This window comes from Microtus pennsylvanicus, chromosome 7 (assembly GCF_037038515.1).
Source record: "Microtus pennsylvanicus isolate mMicPen1 chromosome 7, mMicPen1.hap1, whole genome shotgun sequence".
Lineage (NCBI taxonomy): Eukaryota > Metazoa > Chordata > Mammalia > Rodentia > Cricetidae > Microtus > Microtus pennsylvanicus.
In genome coordinates, this window is record NC_134585.1 from 118,058,516 (window position 1) to 118,079,379 (window position 20,864).

General features: G+C 46.0%; 1 protein-coding gene across 2 annotated transcripts; it reads left to right on the forward strand.

Annotated features, from left to right (window-relative positions):
* Positions 1 to 18,775: 18,775 nt before the first annotated feature.
* Positions 18,776 to 19,655, forward strand: Bola1 (bolA family member 1). Of its 2 annotated transcripts, none has more exons than XM_075979067.1 (2): positions 18,776 to 18,864; positions 19,178 to 19,655. In XM_075979067.1, exon 2 carries the CDS (start codon positions 19,181 to 19,183, stop codon positions 19,592 to 19,594), a length of 414 nt encoding a protein of 137 aa, XP_075835182.1. In that variant the 5' UTR covers positions 18,776 to 18,864; positions 19,178 to 19,180; the 3' UTR covers positions 19,595 to 19,655. The 2 variants fall into 2 exon arrangements, with proteins under 2 accessions (XP_075835182.1, XP_075835181.1); XM_075979066.1 differs by having other exon boundaries at positions 18,806 to 18,893.
* Positions 19,656 to 20,864: the final 1,209 nt, after the last annotated feature.

The window sequence follows — 20,864 nt, forward strand, 5'->3', positions numbered from 1 at the left end:
CATTTTCATCCTTGTTTTGGGGGGTATTTATTTTTATTTTATGTGTGTGGGTGTTTTGTCTGTACCTGGTGCTAGTGATGGGCAAGGCCTCGAATCTCCTGGAACTAGAATTGCAGACTGCTGTTAGCTATCTTGTGGGTGATGAGCATGGAAGCTAAGTCCTCTGGAGGACTAGGCAGTGTTCTCAGTGACTGCTGAGCCTCCTCTCCAGCACCTCACTGGTGTTTATTGAATGTGCGCCACTGGCCAATGAACGATACTGGTCATTAACACTAGTACAAATGAAATGTCTAGAAATGGCAGCGGGCTCGTTAATTATGCGAATTAAGTTAGTTAATGTTAGCTATATACAGAAATTAGTCCTAGGGAAGATGTCACATACTTGAGGAATGACCAAATCTAATCACAAACAAGCAAAGAAAACAAAAGGCAGGGTTTCTCTGCATAACAGCTCTGGTTGCCCTGGATCTCACTCTGTAGACCATGCTGGTCTCAAACTCACAGAGATCCACCTGTCCCTGCCTCCCAAGTTCTGGGATTAAAGGGTGCCACCACCACCCAACCACAAAATTAAAAAAAAAAAAGTCAATGAAGGTGTTTCCTCAGTAAGTGAAATGTAACATAATTCAGAAAATAATCCTAACCCTTTTTTTTATGATTTCATTTCATTTTAGAAAGTGAATGAGTTCACAGAATTTGCAGGTGGCAGTTATGATGGGAATATGTTGTATTTCTCCAACATTAAGAATATAGAGAGCCGGGCGATGGTGGCGCACGCCTTTAATCCCAGCACTCGGGAGGCAGAGGTAGGCGGATCTCTGTGAGTTCGAGACCAGCCTGGTCTACAGAGCTAGTTCCAGGACAGGCTCCAAAGCCACAGAGAAACCCTATCTCGAAAAACCAAAAAAAAAAAAAGAATATAGAGAGAGCCCAGAAAGACAAATATCATATGTACTCATTCACACGTGGCTTTTAGACATAAAGAAAACCAGCCTACAATTCACAATCCCAGAGAACTTAGACAACAATGAGGACCCTAAGAGAGACATACATGGATTTAATCTACATGGGAAGTAGAAAAAGACAAGATCTCATGAGTAAATGGGGAGCATGGGGACCATGGGAGAGGGTTGAAGCGGGGGCAGAGGCAGGGTGGGGGCAGAGAAAAATGTAGAGCTCAATGAAATCAATTTAAAAATCTAATAAAAAAAGAATATATAGAAAGAGCACTCGCTGCTCCTGGAGAAGAATTGGGTTCAGTTCCAAGCACCCACACAGTGATTCGAGTGTAACTCAAGTACCAGGGGATCCACACACCCCTCTTCTGACTGTGGGCACCAAGAGATACATTCAAGCAAACAAAACAGTCTACACAATAAACAAATCACTGGGCAGTGGGATGCATGCCCTTAAGAGGCAGGTGGATCTCAGGATGAGTTTCAAGCCAGCCTGGTCTACAGAGAGACCTTGTCTCAGGAAAGTGGAACGCAGAGGTTGAGAAAGGAGAGCCTGCTATGGGAATGTACCTAATGCTGGGGTCATGCTTTCTTTCCAAACTGTTCATAAATTTCCGGAGTATTTTGTTAGCATAGAAAACCATTTCACTACGCAAGTTCTAACAGTATCAACTTTTAAGACACTGGGGGCTAAGAACAAAACCTAGATAAAGGGAACACCACCGCAGAGCCCTGGTACCTTATAAGGCCCTGCTTGATGGGCCAGTGAACCCCATTCCTTGGACCTCTGGATTTCTTTTCAGTGACCTGTGTTATGAAGAAGGCTAAAAGGAAAGCCGAACCCGATGAGTCCCGTGCTAGAGACTACCTACAACATGGGTATAACTTTCTGTTTCACAGATAAAGAAAATGGGGCTTGGGGATTTAGGCACTCGCTGCAGGTCACATTAGTTATTCACTAACCCAAGCTTTTCCGACTCAAAGAGCATGCTCCTCATGGCTTCATAATCTTTCACTCACCAGACTCTGGACAGAATGAAGTTGTCAGCGTTACAACTCGGATGGAAAGGTGTCCTGGCGGCTGAGAGCCCAAGGAATCCCACAAAGTCACACTGCACAACAACCCCACACAAGAGATTTATTGGGAGGGATAAAACCAGGAGGTTGGCTGCCTCTGCTCCCATGAGAAACAGCAGGAAACTGAACTGGATACAGGGCTTATATGGAGTTTCCAGGGAAGGGGTGGAACTTTTCGGGGTGATGCTTTCCAGGGTGGCGCTTGGTGGGATTTCATGTCCAGAGATTGGATTTTTTTTACTCTGTAAAATAGGACAAGGGTTCAGCAGTTAGGGTAGTTAGAGTATTCTTGGGTGGAACCTGGCAGTTAGAGGTCCTGGAGGGGAGGGGCTGGCCACTTGTGTGCCTCAAGGGACTTACAGAAGGCACTTGTCTGCCATTACTTCCCTCCTGCATGAAAGAGAATATTTTATTTTAAATTTCATACAAAACTTTCTTAGAGAAGTCTACATAGGCCAGGAGGTATCTGTTTATTGCCCTCTAGAACTCCCCTCCCAGTCCAAGTCTGCCTGGAACATTTGCTAAGTACATACCATCACTCACGGGCTGCCGACTGTTTCTTTTGATGCCTCTGGGATTATTTGCCGAAGGCCGCTGAGTTCCTTCCCAGACAATTTAATTAAGCAAACATTTATTTTATGTTCTGCCTTTATTCTAACCATAGTCCCTTCCCCTTCCCTTTCCTCCCCTCCTCTCCCTACTCCATGCCCGTCCCTTCAGGAGATGAGCCAGGACTCTCCACAGCTCTCCTCACTGAGCCTCCAGGTGCCTGGCTTGTGTGCTTCCTCTCCTCTTGGGCCAGCAAGTTCTCGCCTTTCCAGTTTCAGCCCCACATCCTTTGTGAGGGGTTCCCCACTTCCGCACGGCAGTGTCTACACAGCTCCGTTCATATCCTGCTGGCAGCATTTGCCCCCACCTTTTATTAATGCTTATTTCACCTTCAAGTCCTCTTTAGATTTGTGACGATAGTGATTCCTTCTACCTGGCTTATAGTCGGTAACTATTTGGATATAAATTAATTAAACAATACTTTGAGAGAATTCATGAGGTTTTTTTCTATGGTATTTGTGTTACTCCACAACACTTTCCAAGAGCCTCCAAATGCTGGGCTATTGCTCTGCTGGTAGAATGCTCGCCTAGCATGCGCAAGGCACTGGGCTGGATCTCCAGCACCCCATAAAACGGACATGGGGTTCATTCCTGCAGTCGTAGCAAATTAGGAGATGGCAGCAGATGATCAGGAGTTCAGGGTCATCCTTGGCTGCAAAGCAAGTGTGAAGCCAGCCTGAGATAGATGAGACTCTTGTCTCTAAAACAAATATCAGAGGTGGGGGCTAATGAAAGTCGCCCTGCCCTAAAAAATCTGTAATTATTTAAAGGTTGATGGGGGAGAGATATTTTCTTCAGTCTGAAGCCACTGAAATCTGAAATCTCATTTTCCTGCAAATAACCCCTCGCCCATAATAATTAAACTCAGTGGGTCACAAAAGGAAAAAAAAAGACAAGAAAAAATAGTAAGAAAGATTTGAACCAGAATAAACATTTACAAAAGAAAGATTTGAATAAGTTACCTGTGGGTCAGTAGTACCGACTCCCCAGGGTGCCTTCTGAAGCAGAGAAGTTTCCTCTCTCTTTATATGGGTGCACTCGCACAAAACTAAGCTGCACAGTTAAGATGCCTAAATTCTGTGTGTGTGACTTATACCTCAATGAACACAAAGGTCAGTGAACAAATAATAAAGTGACGTCACACCATGGGGTGAGAGCGAGAGGCTCGTTGGGCAACCCGACCCTCATGTTACAGGTGTTATTTTGTGTTGTGGCCACACAACAGGGCGACCATAATTTCTCAGGACCTAATGCCTCAAAAATCTGGATCTGCCCAAGACAGACCCTTCAACACATAAGAGATATTATTGCAGCTATGATTTTATTGAAAACAAATAGCTAACTATATACAGCTTACACTTAAATTTTCTCTTCTAAAAGGAATGAATAAACAAAAAATAAAAATAACAATTTTTGCTTGTCAAGTTCAGTCTCTTTATGTGTATGTGGTGACCATGAGTAGCTGAGGGCTCATCTTTGGACATATTTGATACGTCTTTGTGTTCTAATTAACTTACCTTAATATGCTTCTTTTACTCATTTATTTTTATTTGCGGTCATCCTAAAAGTTAAGTTGACCTTTTAAAGTGCTAAAATGATCCGTATCTTAAGCCTTCAGACATGAAAAGCACTGTAGAAGCTCCACAAAACTCTCTTTGCAGATGTAATAATAATGTTGGTTTATCCACCCAATGCGGTTTTTGGTTCTTAATACAGACCTTACTGTATTGCCCGGTCTTACCCCTGCCTTTCTTACTCATTAGAATCAGAGAGAGGTACCTCCATGTCCTAGACATTCCATCTAATACATCGTACTGAACAGCTGAGTATTTTTTTAAATATTTATTTATTTATTTATTATGTATACAATATTCTGTCTGTGTGTATGCCTGCAGGCCAGCAGAGGGCGCCAGACCTCATTACAGATGGTTGTGAGCCACCATGTGGTTGCTGGGAATTGAACTCAGGACCTTTGGAAGAGCAGGCAATGCTCTTAACCTCTGAGCCATCTCTTCAGCCCCTGAACAGCTGAGTATTCACCATGAACTTGGCCTCACACATTTAGAATACAGTAAACGCCATGCCCTCTGCCTGGAAGCCTCTTTCCATGGGTTAATTACCTGCACCCATTCAGATCACTGAACGCCATCTCTTCAGGACCACAGCTTCCCAGTATTCCCCAACACAGTGGATTAGCAAGTCTCCAGGCCATGACCCATGAGCCTTGATTCCATGACAACCTAGAGTGTGTCTGGCCTTCACTCCTGTCCTTTTCACCCACAATATGGACAAAGGCTCCTCTTGTCCTCTGTGGCTTCAAATACACTCCTCACACACAAGCCAGAGTTGTCACTGAAGTAAATATTTTCATTCTTTTTTTCTTTTCCTTCTTTGTGATTCTGTTATGGTTCTGGGGTCATCCAGAGATTGACCAGTCTGACCGTTAATAAATTTTGACAAAAAAAGATGCTTTTATTCAAATATTTGCACCAAGTCTACACCCAGGACTTTATAAAGCCACTTTAGTCAGGGCTTTATAGATGTTACAGAGTATTTGTTTAACTATGCAAAGATGTATTGCCTTTGTTGGACAATGAAAAGATGTGTTGCATTTGTTTATGCTGTGGAATATTTGTTTAACTATGTAAAGATGTGTTGATGCTTACCTTGCCTGCCTAAGGTACCTGACTGGTCTAATAAAAAGTTGAATGGCTAATAGCGAAGGAGGAGGTATGGGAGGGACTTCTGGATGGGGAGAGTAAGTAGGAGGAATTTAGGCTTGGGGGAAGAAAGAAAAAGAGATGCCAGGGAGATTCCAGGGGCCAGCCAGCCCATGAGGGAAGAAGCAGGAGAGTGGAACATGCAGAATCAGAGAAAGGTAAAAAGTCCCAAGGCAAAATGCAGATGAATAGAAACAGGTTAAATTAAAAGAGCCAGTGGGACAAGCCTGAGCTAAGGCTGAGAATTCATAATTAATAAGTCGTCTCCACCTCTTTATTTGGGAGCTGGTTGGCAGCCCAAAGAAAATTTCAACTGCATATATAAGCAAAAAACATAATGTTACATTCTGGTTACATGCAAGCAGAAGGTTGCATTCTGATTTGCAAGGTCTTGGTTATCTGGAACAAAACAAGCTTTTGTTTAAAGAAAGCAGAAACCATAGTTAACCTTATTACAAGTCCAGACAAATACAGAAACAACCCTTAGCAGCCCTTAGCATTTAGAAAGTTCCAGTTTTGTTTTATAGGTCTCTTAAGCACAGTAGTTTTAAAGTTGGCATCACAATTCCTTTTTGACCATATGCTTTCTCTTCGTGTGACTTCACACACACCCCATGCACACTCACCTATCCCAGTAATTGTGTTTCATCTTCAATAACCCCTGGCTAAGAGACACCTCCAGTATACTTCCCAAGTGCTAAAATTAGTGGACAAAACTTGAATGAGAAACAAAAGCATTGCTTACACTCAAAATACAGTGGTCCTTCCTAGCCTAAAAGAAAAGCATCCCAAGATACTCAGTTGATACCTGCGACCTCAGATAATGCAAACCCTCTGTACCCACTCATCCCTCAAGGGATGGGTTCCCGTGTGGGTACCAACACTGCAGGGGCATATGAAATGGCATACCATTTCGTCATTTGTTCTGCAGTGCTAGTGGTGAAACCTAGGGCTGGGTGCAGAGTAGTGTTGTGTAGCAGTTTCTTCTGTGACGGATACTTTCCATCTTGAAGGGAAACTCTTAAGACAGAAAATAAACGCAAAATAGCTTCAGGACGTCCCTGAAGATGACCAGAGTCACTAGGTCCCTCCATCCCTAGGAGTAAACAGTAAAGACTGCAGAGAGTGACTCTCAGAGATGCCCAGCTACGAAACCTGAAACATCGCTGGAAGAGGCAGAAACCGGCCGAGCTGCCTGGAAGAAGTGTAGACAACGGAGTCACTTGGAAAAGATGCTCCAACCTCTTGGACTTCCTATAGGCTGTGCATGTGCTCCAGGTCCCCGCTTTCTGAGCTGTCATTCATGCTGGAGCGGCTTGGGTGATGAAGGTGTCTTTAGTCATCTCTGCTCATGTAAGTAACTCCTCACCCACATTCCTATAAGTAACCCCAATAAAGCTCATTGGTTCACTAAGTTGTACTTTGGTGATATCACCACATTGGTCTGTCTTGGGCTCCCTGTCTGGGGTGAGTAGATGCTTGTCTCCCCAGATGTACTGACTACCTAGTATGAAACCAAAACAGAAGCCACATTGTTATTATTAAGTCTCCATACTTATAAAGAAAAGTTTGTTTCTTAAGCCTAATGTATCCTGCAAACCATGTTTTTCAACCTGCACTGAACTTGTGACCCCATGATACATACCCTTTGCCTTCCTAAACTCCTCGACCTGTGATATGTGATTGCCTACGAAAATGTACCTTCCCAGACACCTTGATAGCTCCCCTTCCATTTGATGTACTCTTGCACTTTTTTTTTTTGAGACAGGGTTTCTGCCAGTGCCAGAGGAGCAGCAGGTGGCAATGGAAGGTGTCAGCCCACCAGGAGGCAAATCTCTGATGGGTGAATCTTGGATAGGCAAGACCCCAAAACCACAGACTCCAGAATGTCTTTTGCTTCTGCTGTGCCTTTACATGTTTATCTTTCTCTGGTATCCGGCACGGTGTGAATGGCTGTGGAGAGATCCTCACTGCCTGTAAGGTGTGTGTTTATCTCATGGGAATATCCCATTCTACTGGGCATTTTTACCTGTGGTAAATTATTATGAAGCTGATTTCCTCCTAAGCTGTACTATCTCATTGATAATAATAATGTTAGTATAAATAGAGTTTTGATGATTGAAAATATATGCAGGGAAGTGTCATACAGCTGGGCCTATGAGTTTCACCTAAGGAGCTAGATAGATGGCAGTTTGGGTTAATATTAAGGAAAAGAGTTGAGTCCTAGGAGCCAGGCTGGGTCGAACTCTTTTAATCTTTATGTTGAAAGATGTATTCATGGGTTTGGGTGTACATCACAGCTGAAACAAAGCCTTAGACCTCAGGTTAGATTGAGATATTTGGACAGGCTCCAAAGCTACACAGAGAAACCCTGTATAGAAAAAAAGTATTTTTTTGATAATAGTTTTGAGGTTAGGGATTAAAAAGCAAAGCAGCCCAATTATTACTAGCTGGTGTACTTTCCTTGAGAATATTCGTTAATCAAATGATGATTACGCTGGGTGGTGGTGGCGCACGCCTTTAATCCCAGCACTCGGGAGGCAGAGGCAGGCGGATCTCTGTGAGTTCGAGGCCAGACTGGTTGGTCTACAAGAGCTAGTTCCAGGGCAGGCTCCAAAAAACTATAGAGAAACCCTATCTAGGGGGAAAAAAAGATGGTGAATAATTCCTTGTACCCATTTCTGTCCTCAGTCTCCTGACTTAAAAATCAATGATGAGTGGGTGTGCACGCTAAAGACGTAGAGCAGAGCTGATTGTTCCTCATCGACAAAATGTGGGTTTGGGGCTGGAGAGATGGCTCAGTGGTTAAGAGCACCGCCTGCTCTTCCAGACGTCCTGAGTTCAATTCCCAGCAACCACATGGTGGCTCACAACCATCTGTAATGAGGTCTGGTGCCCTCTTCTGGTCTGCAGGTACACATATGGGCACAACACTGTATATGTAAGAAATAAATTTTTTAAGAAAAAAAAATAGGTCTGTGATTCCTTAAAGATTCCTTATAAGAAGTACAAAGAGGCAAGATCTCCTGAGTAAATTGGGAGCATGGGGAATCATGTGAGAGGACAGAAGGGGAGGGGGAGGGGGAAGGAAGGGAGGAGAATGGAGAAAAAATATATATAGCTCAATAAAACAATATAATCAATCAATTAATTAATTAATTTTAAAAGATTCCCTATAAGATTATCTTTCAAGATAAACAATAAGATGATTGGTCCTTTTTCTGTAACCATAAAAACACAGCCTGCCAGTAAAAGAATATCTTGCTTGCTTACATTCTGTTAATCTAAACAAGTTGATTGAGTGTGTTTGTGGGTTCCTGGGACAACTTGATTTTAGCTTGTACTACATAAAATGTTAAATCATGTAAGGGAAATGAAACCATGTATTCATTGTAATCATTCACTTGAAAAATAGAATGTACCACACTGTAATTTCCATATTGCTTGAAAGAGATTGTTGGGGTATATAAATTGTAGAGGAAAAATAGTCAGAATACAGAACACAGAATAAAGACCGCAGAAGAATGAAACCATCCAGAGAGTGTGTGAGTGTCTTTTCCCTTAAACCCTCCCTTAAAAAAAGGCCTTTTGAGCCCTGTGCTGCTGGAAGCTGCCCTCTCAGGCAGCAAAAGGTGTCTCTGTGTAGCCTTGGCTGTTCTGGAACTCACTCTGTAGACCAGGCTGCCCTTGAACTCATAGAGATCTGCCTGCCTCTGCCTCCCAAATGCTAAGATTAAAGGCGCGCACAATAACCACCATCTTTCTGCACTCATTTTTTAAAATTTATTTATTTATTATGTATATTCTCAGTATTCTGTCTGCATGTGTGCCTGCAGGCCAGAAGAGGGCACCAGATCTCACTACAGATGGCTGTGAGCCACCATGTGGTTGTTGGGAATTGAACTCAGGACCTTTGGAAGAGCAGGCAATGCTCTTAACCACTGAGCCATCTCTCCAGCCCTCTGCACTCATTTTTATTGTCCCCCTTCTAACCAACGATCCCTGTACCTGTTCTCTATCCCCCTTATCTGCCCCACAGGCAGCCTTGAGCCCTGAGTCCCCCCACTCTTCTGTCCAGGTGCTAACAGCCAAATATCTGGACAGCTGTTGTCTGTCAACCTTAACTCTTCCTCATAAAAGGGACCTCAAAAGCCAGGGAAGGGCTGTACTCTGAAATCTGGACTTAGGGGGAGGCAGTCATGTGACCAGTCCCTTGTGCACCTTTAAATGTGGCTTGTTTTTATCAGACAGCCGTGGGATTGGTTTGTTCTCAACTCTAACTTTCTATGTCATCTTAACACAGGCTAGAGTCATCCATCAGAGAGGAGGGAGCTCCAGTTGAGAAAATGCCTCGTAAGACTGGGCTACAGGCAAGCAGGTAGGGCGTTTTCTTAATTAGTGATGGATGGGGAAGGGTCCAGTCCATTATGGGTGGTGCCATCCTCATGCTGGTGGTCCTGGGTTCTGTAAGAAAGCAGGTTGAGCAAGCCATGAGAAGCAAGCAAGCCAGTCAACAGCGCTCCTCCGTCTCCTCTGCGCCAGCTTCTGTCTCCAGGGTCCTGCCCTCTTCGAGTTCCCATCCTGACTTCCTTTGATGATGAACACTGATGTGGAAGCATGAGCCAAATAAACCCTTTCCTCCCAAGTTACTTGGGTCATGTGTTTCATCACGGCACTAGTAACCCTGACTAAGAAACCCCGCTACGGCAGGAGAAGCCTGTCACAGAGCAGCTAACCAAGCACTTTAAGCTGACCTGTATTACTAACCCTTTTTGTTATTTTTAAGACAGGAACTCCTTAGTTGCCCAGGCTGGGCTTGAAATCAGTATGTAAGTCAGGCAAGCCTTGAATTTGAGATCCTCCTGCCTCAACCTCTTGAGTAGCTGGGATTCTAGGCCTGAGTCACCAGGCCCAGTTCTCAGATTTAGATGCAGCCTGTTTACCGTAAGTCATCTCTAAGTTACTTACAATGCCTAATACTACGTAAGTGTCATGGAAACTGCTGTTATACTATGTTGCTTGGAGAAGAAAAAAATCTGTAACTGGTCAATATGAATATAGTTTTTAGTTTGTCTGGGTTTTTGTTTGTTTGCTTGTTTTCAAGACAAAGTCTCTCACTGCCAGGATATGGTAGCGCACATCTTTAATCCACAACTGGGAAGGCAGAGGCAGGTTGATCTCTGTTCAAGGCCAGCCTGGTCTACTTAGCAAGTTCCAGGACAGTCAAGGTTACACAGTCACTGTCTCACTGTATAGCCCTGGCTGGCCTGGAACTTGTAACATAGACCAGGGTAACTGGCCCTGAACTAACAGAGATCTACCTGCCTCTGCCTACCCAGTGCTGGCATTAAAGGTCTGCCACCATACCCAGCCTTATACACACACACAGAGCCTTGCTTGAATAAAGTTCAACTTTTGTTTCTTTCTGACTGGTCCCAAAATTCTTTTCTACAGCATAAATCAAATATCCTAACTTAACATTGAAAGGTTTTTATGCCCTGTTAAACCTCTCTGCCGACGCAATATCCAAATCAGAACAAATCAAACCAAATTAGAAAAAGTCCAGGTTTAATGGATGGCAGCGCTCCAGGGCCAAGACCAGGAAAACATGGAGAGAGAAAAGGATAACCAGGAAGACCATGTGTTTGTTCTCGGGGGCAGTTTAAATAGCCTATGGGAGAGAGTCTTGACCCTCTCTGGGGAGGGGTCACCCTTTGGCGGGCTTTCTCGGAGGTAGAGTCTGGACTGCAGGCTTGGGGTAGAAAGTTCCATCCAAACCTTTTTATTTTGTATTAATTTTTTAATATTTATTTATTATGTATACAATATTCTCTCTCTGTGTATGTCTGCAGGCCAGAAGAGGGCACTAGACCTCATTACAGATGGTTATGAGCCACCATGTGGTTGCCAGGAATTGAACTCAGGACCTTTGGAAGACCAGGCAATGCTCTTAACCACTGAGCCATCTCTCCAGCCCCCCACCCAAACATTTTAGAATGGATACCAGAGTCTGGCGTAAAACTTCCAACCAAACATCCTAGACTCCTTGGATATAGGGGTGTCAGGGGGCTGGGGTGACACCTGGACCAAACATTTCAGTCTCTGGATATAGGGGTGCCAGGGGGTGGGGTGACACTTCCAACCAAACAAACATGAGTAAAAGTTAGAACTCCCCAGACCACTCCAGGTGGCAACATAAGGCTGGGTCTCCAGCTCCCACTGACAGTCCCAGCCACTCAGAAGGCTGAAACAGGATTGCTCTGAGCTCAGGAGTTTGATACTAGCCTGAGCAGCAACCCAAAGCTCCAGCTCAAGGAAAATAGTCATGCTCTCAAAGACTAAGCTAAAGGACCAGTTCAGAATATTGAAGAGAAAGAAACAACAGCAGAGCAACTGCTGGTAGGGGGTAAGGATTGTGGGACTCTGTCTAATCATTTTCCTTCTGGTTGTTATGTACCAAAATGTCTGGGTTTTTAAATGTATTGGTAAAACCCTAGAACCTCCAGAAAAATAGAACAGAGAGAGAGAGAGAGAGAGAGAGAGAGAGAGAGAGAGAGAGAGAGAGAGAGAGAGAGAGAGAAATGGCAGGGTAGGGGACATACAGGGATTGTAACTGCAGGTGCACAGACGGGAATCGCTGTAACACTTCCATCTCACAGGCCATCGTCACAGCGGGTGTGTCTTCCCCTGGGATGGCTGGTGCTCGCAGTGTCTCTCCATTTCTACCGTCACCTGGGCCCAGGCTGAGACGGGGCAGGTAAAAAAGGGAAAATTCAGGGGGCATAAGAAGGAAAAGGAGGCCCAGGTGGTGGTGGTGCATGCCTTTAATCCCAACACTGAGGCAGAGGCAGGTGGATCTCTGTGAGTTCGAGGCCAGCCTGGTCTACAGAGCGAATGCCAGGACAAGCTCCAAAAGCTACAGAGAAACCCTGTTTTGAAAAATGAAGAAGAAGAAGAAGAAGAAGAAGAAGAAGAAGAAGAAGAAGAAGAAGAAGAGGAGGAGGAGGAGGAGGAGGAGGAGGAGGAGGAGGAGGAGGAGGAGGAGGAGGAGGAGGAGGAGGAGTCAGAAGTCTCTGAGCAGGTGAGGAGGTCGCCTACGTGGATCAACATTCCTTTTAGACGGAAGAGACAGATGTTGAGAAGCTGTGTCAAAGCTCTTCCTTTAGAACTCCGACTCCCCTCAGACTAGCTCACCCTGAAGTTCTTGTCTGTGGCGGCATAGAAGAATCCCAGCTGAATCGGAGGGAAGGATCCTGAAAAGAAGGCAGCAGAGACCGTGCCCACGCTCCCTGACAAGGCCATCTCTCTCACAAGGGCAGCTGCATTAACCTCCCCGCTGGCCTCCCACTTTCATTTCTTGCCTCTCTTGCAATCCATTTTTTACACAGTGATCTCCACAGAATGGGGATCTGGAGCCCAGTAAGTGTACCTACCGCACGATCCTTGGCCGCGTTTCCCCAGACTCAGCATTGCAGGGACGCTGTCTTCGTCTGTTTGTACTGCCACACCAAAATAGCACTGACAAGGGAATGTAGAAAGAACTTTTTTTTTTTAAGTTCTAGAGACAGAAGATCAAGATCAAATTGCCAATGGACTTAAGTCTGGTGAAGGCCAGTTCTCAGAGATGACGCTGTCCAGATATCTTTGCAGAAGGGATAAGGGAGTAGCCTTGCTTCCTCAAGCCCATTTCTAGGGCACTCGTCCATTCTGAGAGCAATGCCATCTTGGCCTCACCATTCCTAAAGCCCCACCCCGGGTCACTACTCCAACAAGCGTTAAGATCCCACACGAGTGTTGAGGGCACAGTGAAAGCATGGCAAACACTGGTGAGGGACTGGTAACCCAGACCAATGGCAAACACTGGTGAGGGACTGGTAACCCAGACCAATGGCAAACACTGGTGAGGGACTGGTAACCCAGACCAATGGCAAACACTGGTGAGGGACTGGTAACCCAGACCAATGGCAAACACTGGTGAGGGACTGGTAACCCAGACCAATGGCAAACACTGGTGAGGGACTGGTAACCCAGACCAATGGCAAACACTGGTGAGGGACTGGTAACGACCACCAGCTGGGTACTAGATAGGCAGGCTGTGCGAATCTTCATTGCGGGAACCGTGATAGCAGTATTTTAGGATGGCACCTGGTTCTTAGAGGACAAGTGGCTATATTTACAGCACTTACAGGTGAAAATAGTTTACACCCAGAGGCTGGAGAGGTGGATGACTCAGTAATTAAGAATTAGCACTGCTCTTGCGATTGACCTGGGTTTAGTTGCCAGCACACACGTTAGCTTGCAAGATTCCACCAGCTTCTCCTAGGCTTCTCAGACACCAGGCACTTACACATATTCAGCAAACACTTGTACGCATAAATTTTAAAAAACACAAAACTTTTTTTGCAATGGAAGTGATTCAGCAAAAATAATTATTTTATCATCATAATACACACATTCAAAGAGAGATATGAAACAATTCTAGCAAAATGTTGCTGGTAAAAAAAAAACAAGGTGTGGTGCCTCAGACCTATAAACCCAGCACTTAAAAGGCAGAGGCAGGAGGATGTCTGTGAATTGAAGGCCAGCCTGGTCTATGCAGAGTTCCAGGCCAGTCAAGACTGCATAGTGAGACTGTCTCCAAAGGGTGTGTGGGGCGCGGTCGGTGGGGATAAAAGATCAGTGGACTAGGTAAAAGGTAGAGATATTGTCTGCTACTATGCCAGTACTGTAATTTTTCTGAAAGTCTTAACTGTCTCAGAGGCTAGGGAAAATGTTATTACGTGTTAAATATCGTGAGTCTAACAAGCAGCATTATGATTATATAGCGGAATGTTGGTGCCCTCAGGACACCCAGGCTAGACCACATCAGGTCTGTAAAATTTTTTTTCAAATGACTTTAGCAAAACAAATTTATAAAAACATGTCTGAGGTGCACCTAAAGTACGTAAACATGTAAATGCATGTGTACATGTACAAATGTAAGAAACGGCAAGCCTAAGGCCGCATAGTGGCTCTGAGTATGGAGGTACATGCCTGTCAACCCATCCAAGGAAGGTGAGGAAGGAGATTGTGAGTTCAAACCCAGCCACCTGTGGTTATTTTATCAGTATCAGGCTCCAGGCCCCCAGCACACCCAGCTCAGACTGCACAGAAATCCACAAAACAACAACAACAAAAAGCAAATCTAGTAAAAAGAAGGCATTGCTTCTTGAGCTGGAAAGCAGGGTTTTCTCCGAGGCCCAGATGAAAGGCAAAGGGAAACAGAAGTTGTGTTGCCGAGGGGCAGACTTGTCAAGGTCTGATCTAGACGGGAGCCAGGGCCTCAAAAGAGTTAGTTTCAGTTCCTGGGAAAATGTCTCCTCCCACCCCCACCCCACAGAGAGCAGTGGTTATCGTCCTGAGGCAGATGTGTCTGAGGTATCCTGTGTTCTTTAGCCAACATTGTCTGACTTAGCTCTCTGCTGGCCTTGGCCATTTTCTTCTGCAAACAGATGCTGTATTTCTTAATGACCTGGCTTGGCATGAGACCTGGTCTGTGCACGACCACCTAATCCTAGCTTCCTGTGTTCTCTATCTTCCCATCTCCTGACCCTCCCCCTTAGGACTCATACCTCCCTCTCCTTACCTTCTCTCTCATCTGCTTTTGTTTTTTATCATTATTATGTGTCTGGGGTGGGTTATGTAAATGAAAGTGCCTGCAAAGGCCAGAAGCAGTGGCCATGAGCTGCCTGCTGTGGGCTGGGTACAGGACCAGGTCCCCTGGAAGCAGAAAGTGCTCTTAACCATTGAGCTGCTTTCCAGAACTAGGACTGAAATTTTTCAAAATGGAAAAAAATATATATATGCTAAATATTATTATATATTTTAGGTCATCTATTTATGTCATAAATAAGCTTAAATTATATAGCATATTGAAAAAGTAACACCTTGTTACATTTCTAACTAAAACCACTAGCTCTCAACTGCCACCTAGGGGCTGAAGAGATAAAAGCACCTAGGAAAGGCACCTAGCAGGACCTGACCCCTGCCTCTTCTCCCCACTACTGCCCACTTGTTGGGTCCCATAGGGCGTGCAATAATGGGGAGCAGACCACAGGAGTCCAGAAACCAGAAGCAAACTTTATTCCAATCACCATGGGGAACAAGAAACTTCCAGTTCGCTGTGGGCACAGGTCAGAGTTCGGGCTTCTGACACTGTGACAATGGAAACAGGTTTTGAGCCTCTTCTTATAATAAAAATCACTCACAGAGATCCACCTGCCTCTGCCTCCCGCGTGCTGAGACTAAAGGCGTGTGCCACCACTGTGCATCCCAGGATGTCTGCCTTTAAGGCGGAAAACGATTGTTAAAAGTTAACAGTACCTGTCAGCTTCAATTCCCCAAAATATGTTAAGGCTTGTAATTTTATATTCTGGGCTCTTTACACTCACTCAAACGGTACAGCAACAGTAAGGCCCATCAAGGAAAAACTGGCACCTCTGGTCACGAAGATGGAACCTGTGTCTTGGGTGGAGCCCCAACATTCTGAACTACTCAGACATGAACTGAGAATCCGGTTAGGCTATCCACCACCTGGTCAGTGGATCCTGGGGAGGCAGAACCACCCTTAAAAAGCCAGGCTCAGCTGGGCAATGCTAGCCCAAGGACTCGGGAGGCAGAGAGAGGTGGGTCTCTTAGTTCAAGGCCAGCCTTGTCTACAGAGTGAGTTCCAGGACAGGCAGTGATGCACAGAGAAACCCTGTCTCAAACAAACAAACAAAAAAGTCAGGTTCACCTTAAGCCTTCTTAAAGAGATAGGTGGGATAACTGTCTCTTTAATGAGATGATATATATTTCCTTCCTCTACCTCCAACACACACACACACACACACACACACACACACACACACACACACACCAGTGTTAGTATTCAGGCATCTGTACTGGCCTGCTCTTGGGGTCCTGACAGGATACATCCTCATCTGCAGCCACTTAGAGCTCCTCCTGTGCACAGTCACTACGTTCCCTTTTAAAAGGGCCCTGCCACCTCCCTCTCTCTCCCCCTCCTTCTCACCATTCTTGTCCCCAGGGACCGGTCTATGCCTCTTCTCTGTCCCCCTTTTCCCCCTTTTCTCTCCTCTTCCAATAAACCTCCCATGTGAGCCCTCCTGTATGCACGACTCTCTCCTCTGCCATTTTTAAATAAATAACCACACCCAGGGCGGTCCCGGCTAGTAGCCATGAGGTTGTGTTGGTGTACAAACTGACACCGTGACTGCTCCATGGAATGGTTAAGGGGGAGGTTTTTATTAGAGACGTGAGAAAGAACAGCCAGGCCAACGGGAAGAGTCCAGGACAAAGGGAGAAGTAGACTGAACACGGCCAACAGAGTAGTCCTGGCAATGAGCAAAGCAGAGAGAGGAGGGGGAGATGAGAGAGCAGAGAGATATCAACAAAGAGAATGAGTAGCTGTTGGGGGGAGGGAAGTCCCCAGCTGGAGGGAGTTTAGGGTAGTGGGGAGGTTAGAAGACTTAGGATGCTAACTTGGAGGGAGCCTGGAGGCCAGCGAGGGCTTTGGTATGCTAAAAGGCACCACAGATTGGCACCCCATGTTGGGCACCAATTTGTTGTATGAGGCCCCTTGTGTGTTTCCGGCCACCCAGACTACCAAAATAACCACACAGAAACTGTATTAATTAAAACACTGCTTGGCCTATTAGCTTTGGCTTCTTATTGGCTAACACAGCCATGTGGCTGTGGCTTACCAGATAAAGTTCCAGCATCTATCTCCAGCGGGGCTACATGTCTTCTCTCTACTCAGCCTTCTTTCTCCCAGCATTCAGTTTAGTTTTTCCCGCCTATCTCTGTTCTGCCCTGCTATAGGCTCAAGTCTGCTTTCTTTATTCAGTGACCAATAAAAGCAACACATAGACAGAAGGACTTCCACGCCACAGCTCCTTCTCCATCACCGTGTCTGCCTGTATGCCACCATGCCCCCCCCCATGATGATAATGGACGAAGCCTCTTTGAACCGTAAGCTGAAGATGGACACTAAAAAGACATACCACACTAGTTCAGAATTGAGTGTAATAAAGAGTCATTTATTTAGGGGTAGGCTCATAGTCCTCTGCTCGAATGGGTAACAGCAACCGAATCCTACCGATTCCTGCAGCCGGAAGAGAGAGGGAACACACGTTTTTGTTTTTTTTGTTGTTGTTGTTTTTACATCGGCATTTATAGTATAAGACCACACCCAAGTGGGCAGGTAACTTAAAGGCTACTGGCTGCAGGATTTCTTACAGCAGTAAGCCACTCCAATTAAATGTGTTCCTAAGAGTTATCATGCTCATGGCTGTCTCTTCACAGCAGTAGAAACCATAACTAAGGGGCTGGAGCGATGGCTCAGAGGTTAAGAGCACTGACTGCTCTTCCAGAGGTCCTGAGTTCAATTCCCAGCAACCACATGGTGGCTCACAGCCATCTATAATGAGACCTGGCGCCCCCTTCTGGCTTGTGGGCATACATGGAAAGAATGCTATACACATAATAAATAAATATTAAAAAAATAAAAAAAGAAACCCTAAGAGACCCATGGTGTCCCTCTCACTATTTCCCCAGTGCTCTGTAAACTCTGAGAGCAGGGCTTGTCTTTATTCTCCAGCCTCCAGCACTGATCTGGCACATGATTCTGTGCTTAAGATATAGAACGGGCTTCCATTTCCTTATATGTCTAATAAATGATTGGGACCCACGGGTGTGAGTGTTAGATTTAAAAGTACAGAAACAGAAGGCAGAACGAGACCAGAAACTGACCTCAACAGGTGAGCCTCTTTATCAGCGCTCGCCGAGAGAGATTCCTATCTCTCTCAGGTATGAAGGGGTCTGCGAGAGAAAAAAAATGCTGCTTGGGTCTCTATATAGGGGTGACTGAGAGGTTTTGGAATGAGGAAGTTGATGTAGCTGTAGGGGGCTACGTGAGGGTTTTCAGTTTCTTCTTCCTGGACTTGCTGACTTCAGGCAAGACAGATTACCATGGGAAATAGGCTGTCCCAGCAGACATAGCCTCTGAGTTGTGACTGACCTGTTGAGCAAAGTCAGATGTCATCGCATAGGAATCCTGTTTTTACTTTGGAGGCACTCTATCATTGACACGGGACAATAATCCCAGCATGTAGGAGGTAGACGCAGGAGGATCCGGAAATAACGGGCATTCTGGAGAGGTGGAGGCCAACCTGGGCTGCATGAGACCTTGTTTTTAAATAATCAATTATAAAGGAATAAAACTATTTGAGTTACAAAACCAAGAAACAACAAATTCGATGCGACGATCCCAAATTTGCTGGAAATCCTTTTATCCTTGTGTTTGCATTGCTTTGCTCAAATTCCAGACATCGCAGGACTTGGCCTGTTGGGAGGAGAAAGGACTACAATTCCCATGAATCATCTGGGTACTACGTAACTCCTGCCAGACGTAACCGGTACAGCATTTCCTAGCTAGCTTTCCGACGCTTCGTAAAACTGAGGTAACGCAGGCTCCGCAGCGAGTACAAAGGTACCCCCCCTAGGGTCTGAAGTGGGTGTTAGGGCTCTGACTCAGCCAAGAGGACGAGGTTGCACATCCTCAATTTTTGCAGCTCCTAGCCATGCCTTCCTAGTGCCCTTAGTGCCCATCGCTCCGGTCGTTAGAACAATCGCCCCTGTCCCTCCGCTGCCGGCGTAGAAGCCGCGTTAGCCCGCCACGCAGTGCAGAGGCGGTTTTGGGATGTGCCCATCTGGGGTGCCTGGGGAGGGTGTGTGGACCCAGCTCTCAGCCCTGCGCCCTTGGTCTCTCCGCAGCGGATGCTGAGGGCGCAGCTGGCCCGGTGCATGGTCTCCATGGCCACGCGCGCGTGTGTGTCGCGGGACAGCACGGGATCGGCGGCTGGCGGGCCAGTGGAGGCCGCCATCCGCGCCAAGTTGGAGCAAGCCCTGAGCCCCGAGGTGCTGGAGCTGCGCAACGAGAGCGGCGGTCACGCCGTCCCGGCAGGCAGTGAGACGCATTTCCGTGTGGCGGTGGTGAGCTCTCGGTTCGAGGGGCTGAGCCCCCTGCAACGGCACCGGTTGGTTCACGCGGCGCTGTCGGAGGAGCTGGCTGGGCCGGTACATGCACTGGCCATCCAGGCGAAGACCCCCGCCCAGTGGAGGGAGAACCCACAGTTGGACACTAGCCCCCCCTGCCTAGGTGGAAGCAAGAAAACTCGAGGAACCTCCTAATACCAGATTGGGAGAACAACCTTCCGAATGGGCCGAATGAAAATAAACCACTAAATCACTACTACCTCATACCTTGATTTGTATGGACCGCTACCCTTTCTGCTAACATACACCATGCAGGGGTAAAGAAGCTCCTGGCCAGCCAAAACTAAGCTAGAGAGCAGCTACTCACAACTGCCCTTGTTTGGGCTAGTCAAGAAGGGCTGCCCGGTCTGATGAGTCGGAAAGGGCCATGAAAATAAAAGAGAAGCTGCCTTGCAGGGTCAAAGCCATGTTCTTGATATCTGTTGTTGTAGTGTATGGGATGGGGTACATGACACCAGGGCCCTCATGCAGAGGTCAGAGGACAACTCTTGGGAGTCTGGGGAATTGAGGTCATCAGCTTTATACAGCTGTTAGGCCCCTTCAGGCGTTTTTGTGAGAAGAAAATTACGTGTAGACTAGAGAAGGGGTTCATGAAGAAGTGAAGTATTTGTTTTTTACAAGGATACCAAGAGGCCGGGTAGTGGTGGCCTTTAATCCGAGCACTCGGGAGGCAGAGGCAGGCGGATCTCTGTGAGTTCGAGGCCAACCTGGTCTAGAAGAGCTAGTTCCAGGACAGGCTCCAAAGCTACAGAGAAACCCTGTCTCGAGGGGGAAAAAACAAAAAAACAAGGATACAAAGATTAAACCAGAAAGGAAGAAATCCCTGCATCTGAAGCAGGAAAAGAACTGAAACAAACACAACCTGGTTTTTCAAGGGAAGTTCAGACGATGCTTAGAAGCGGCCTTTCAATGCCCTGTATGTGGACATTGTCAGAGAAAGGTGTTGCTTGGGCGGAGAATGAGGCTCGGTGGCAGAGCACGTGACTAGCTCCTCTGAAGCCTTGGGTTTAATCCCAGCAAAGCAGATGTGTATGATGTGTCTGAGTATATAATTTGACCATTTCTAACTATAAGCACTTATCTAGATTGGACCTATTGGGGGCAGTTATTAAAGGTTTCAGAGCCCCGTGTAGTGGTGCACGCCTTCAGTCCCAGTATGAGGAGCAGAAGCAGGCAGATCTCATTGAATTCAAGGCAGTCAGGGCTAAATAGTGAGGCTTGCCTCAAAAAAAGAAACAAAACATAATGTGGTTTGACTAAAGTAGCAATGGGCTAGAGTAAAGGAATCAGGAGCAAGCTGCAGAGAGTAGGAATTCCCGAAAGACAGCTTAAAACTGGGGGCTAGAGAGCTAGGTCAGCACTTTGGAGCACTTTCTGCTCTTTCAAGAATCCAGGTTTGCTTCCC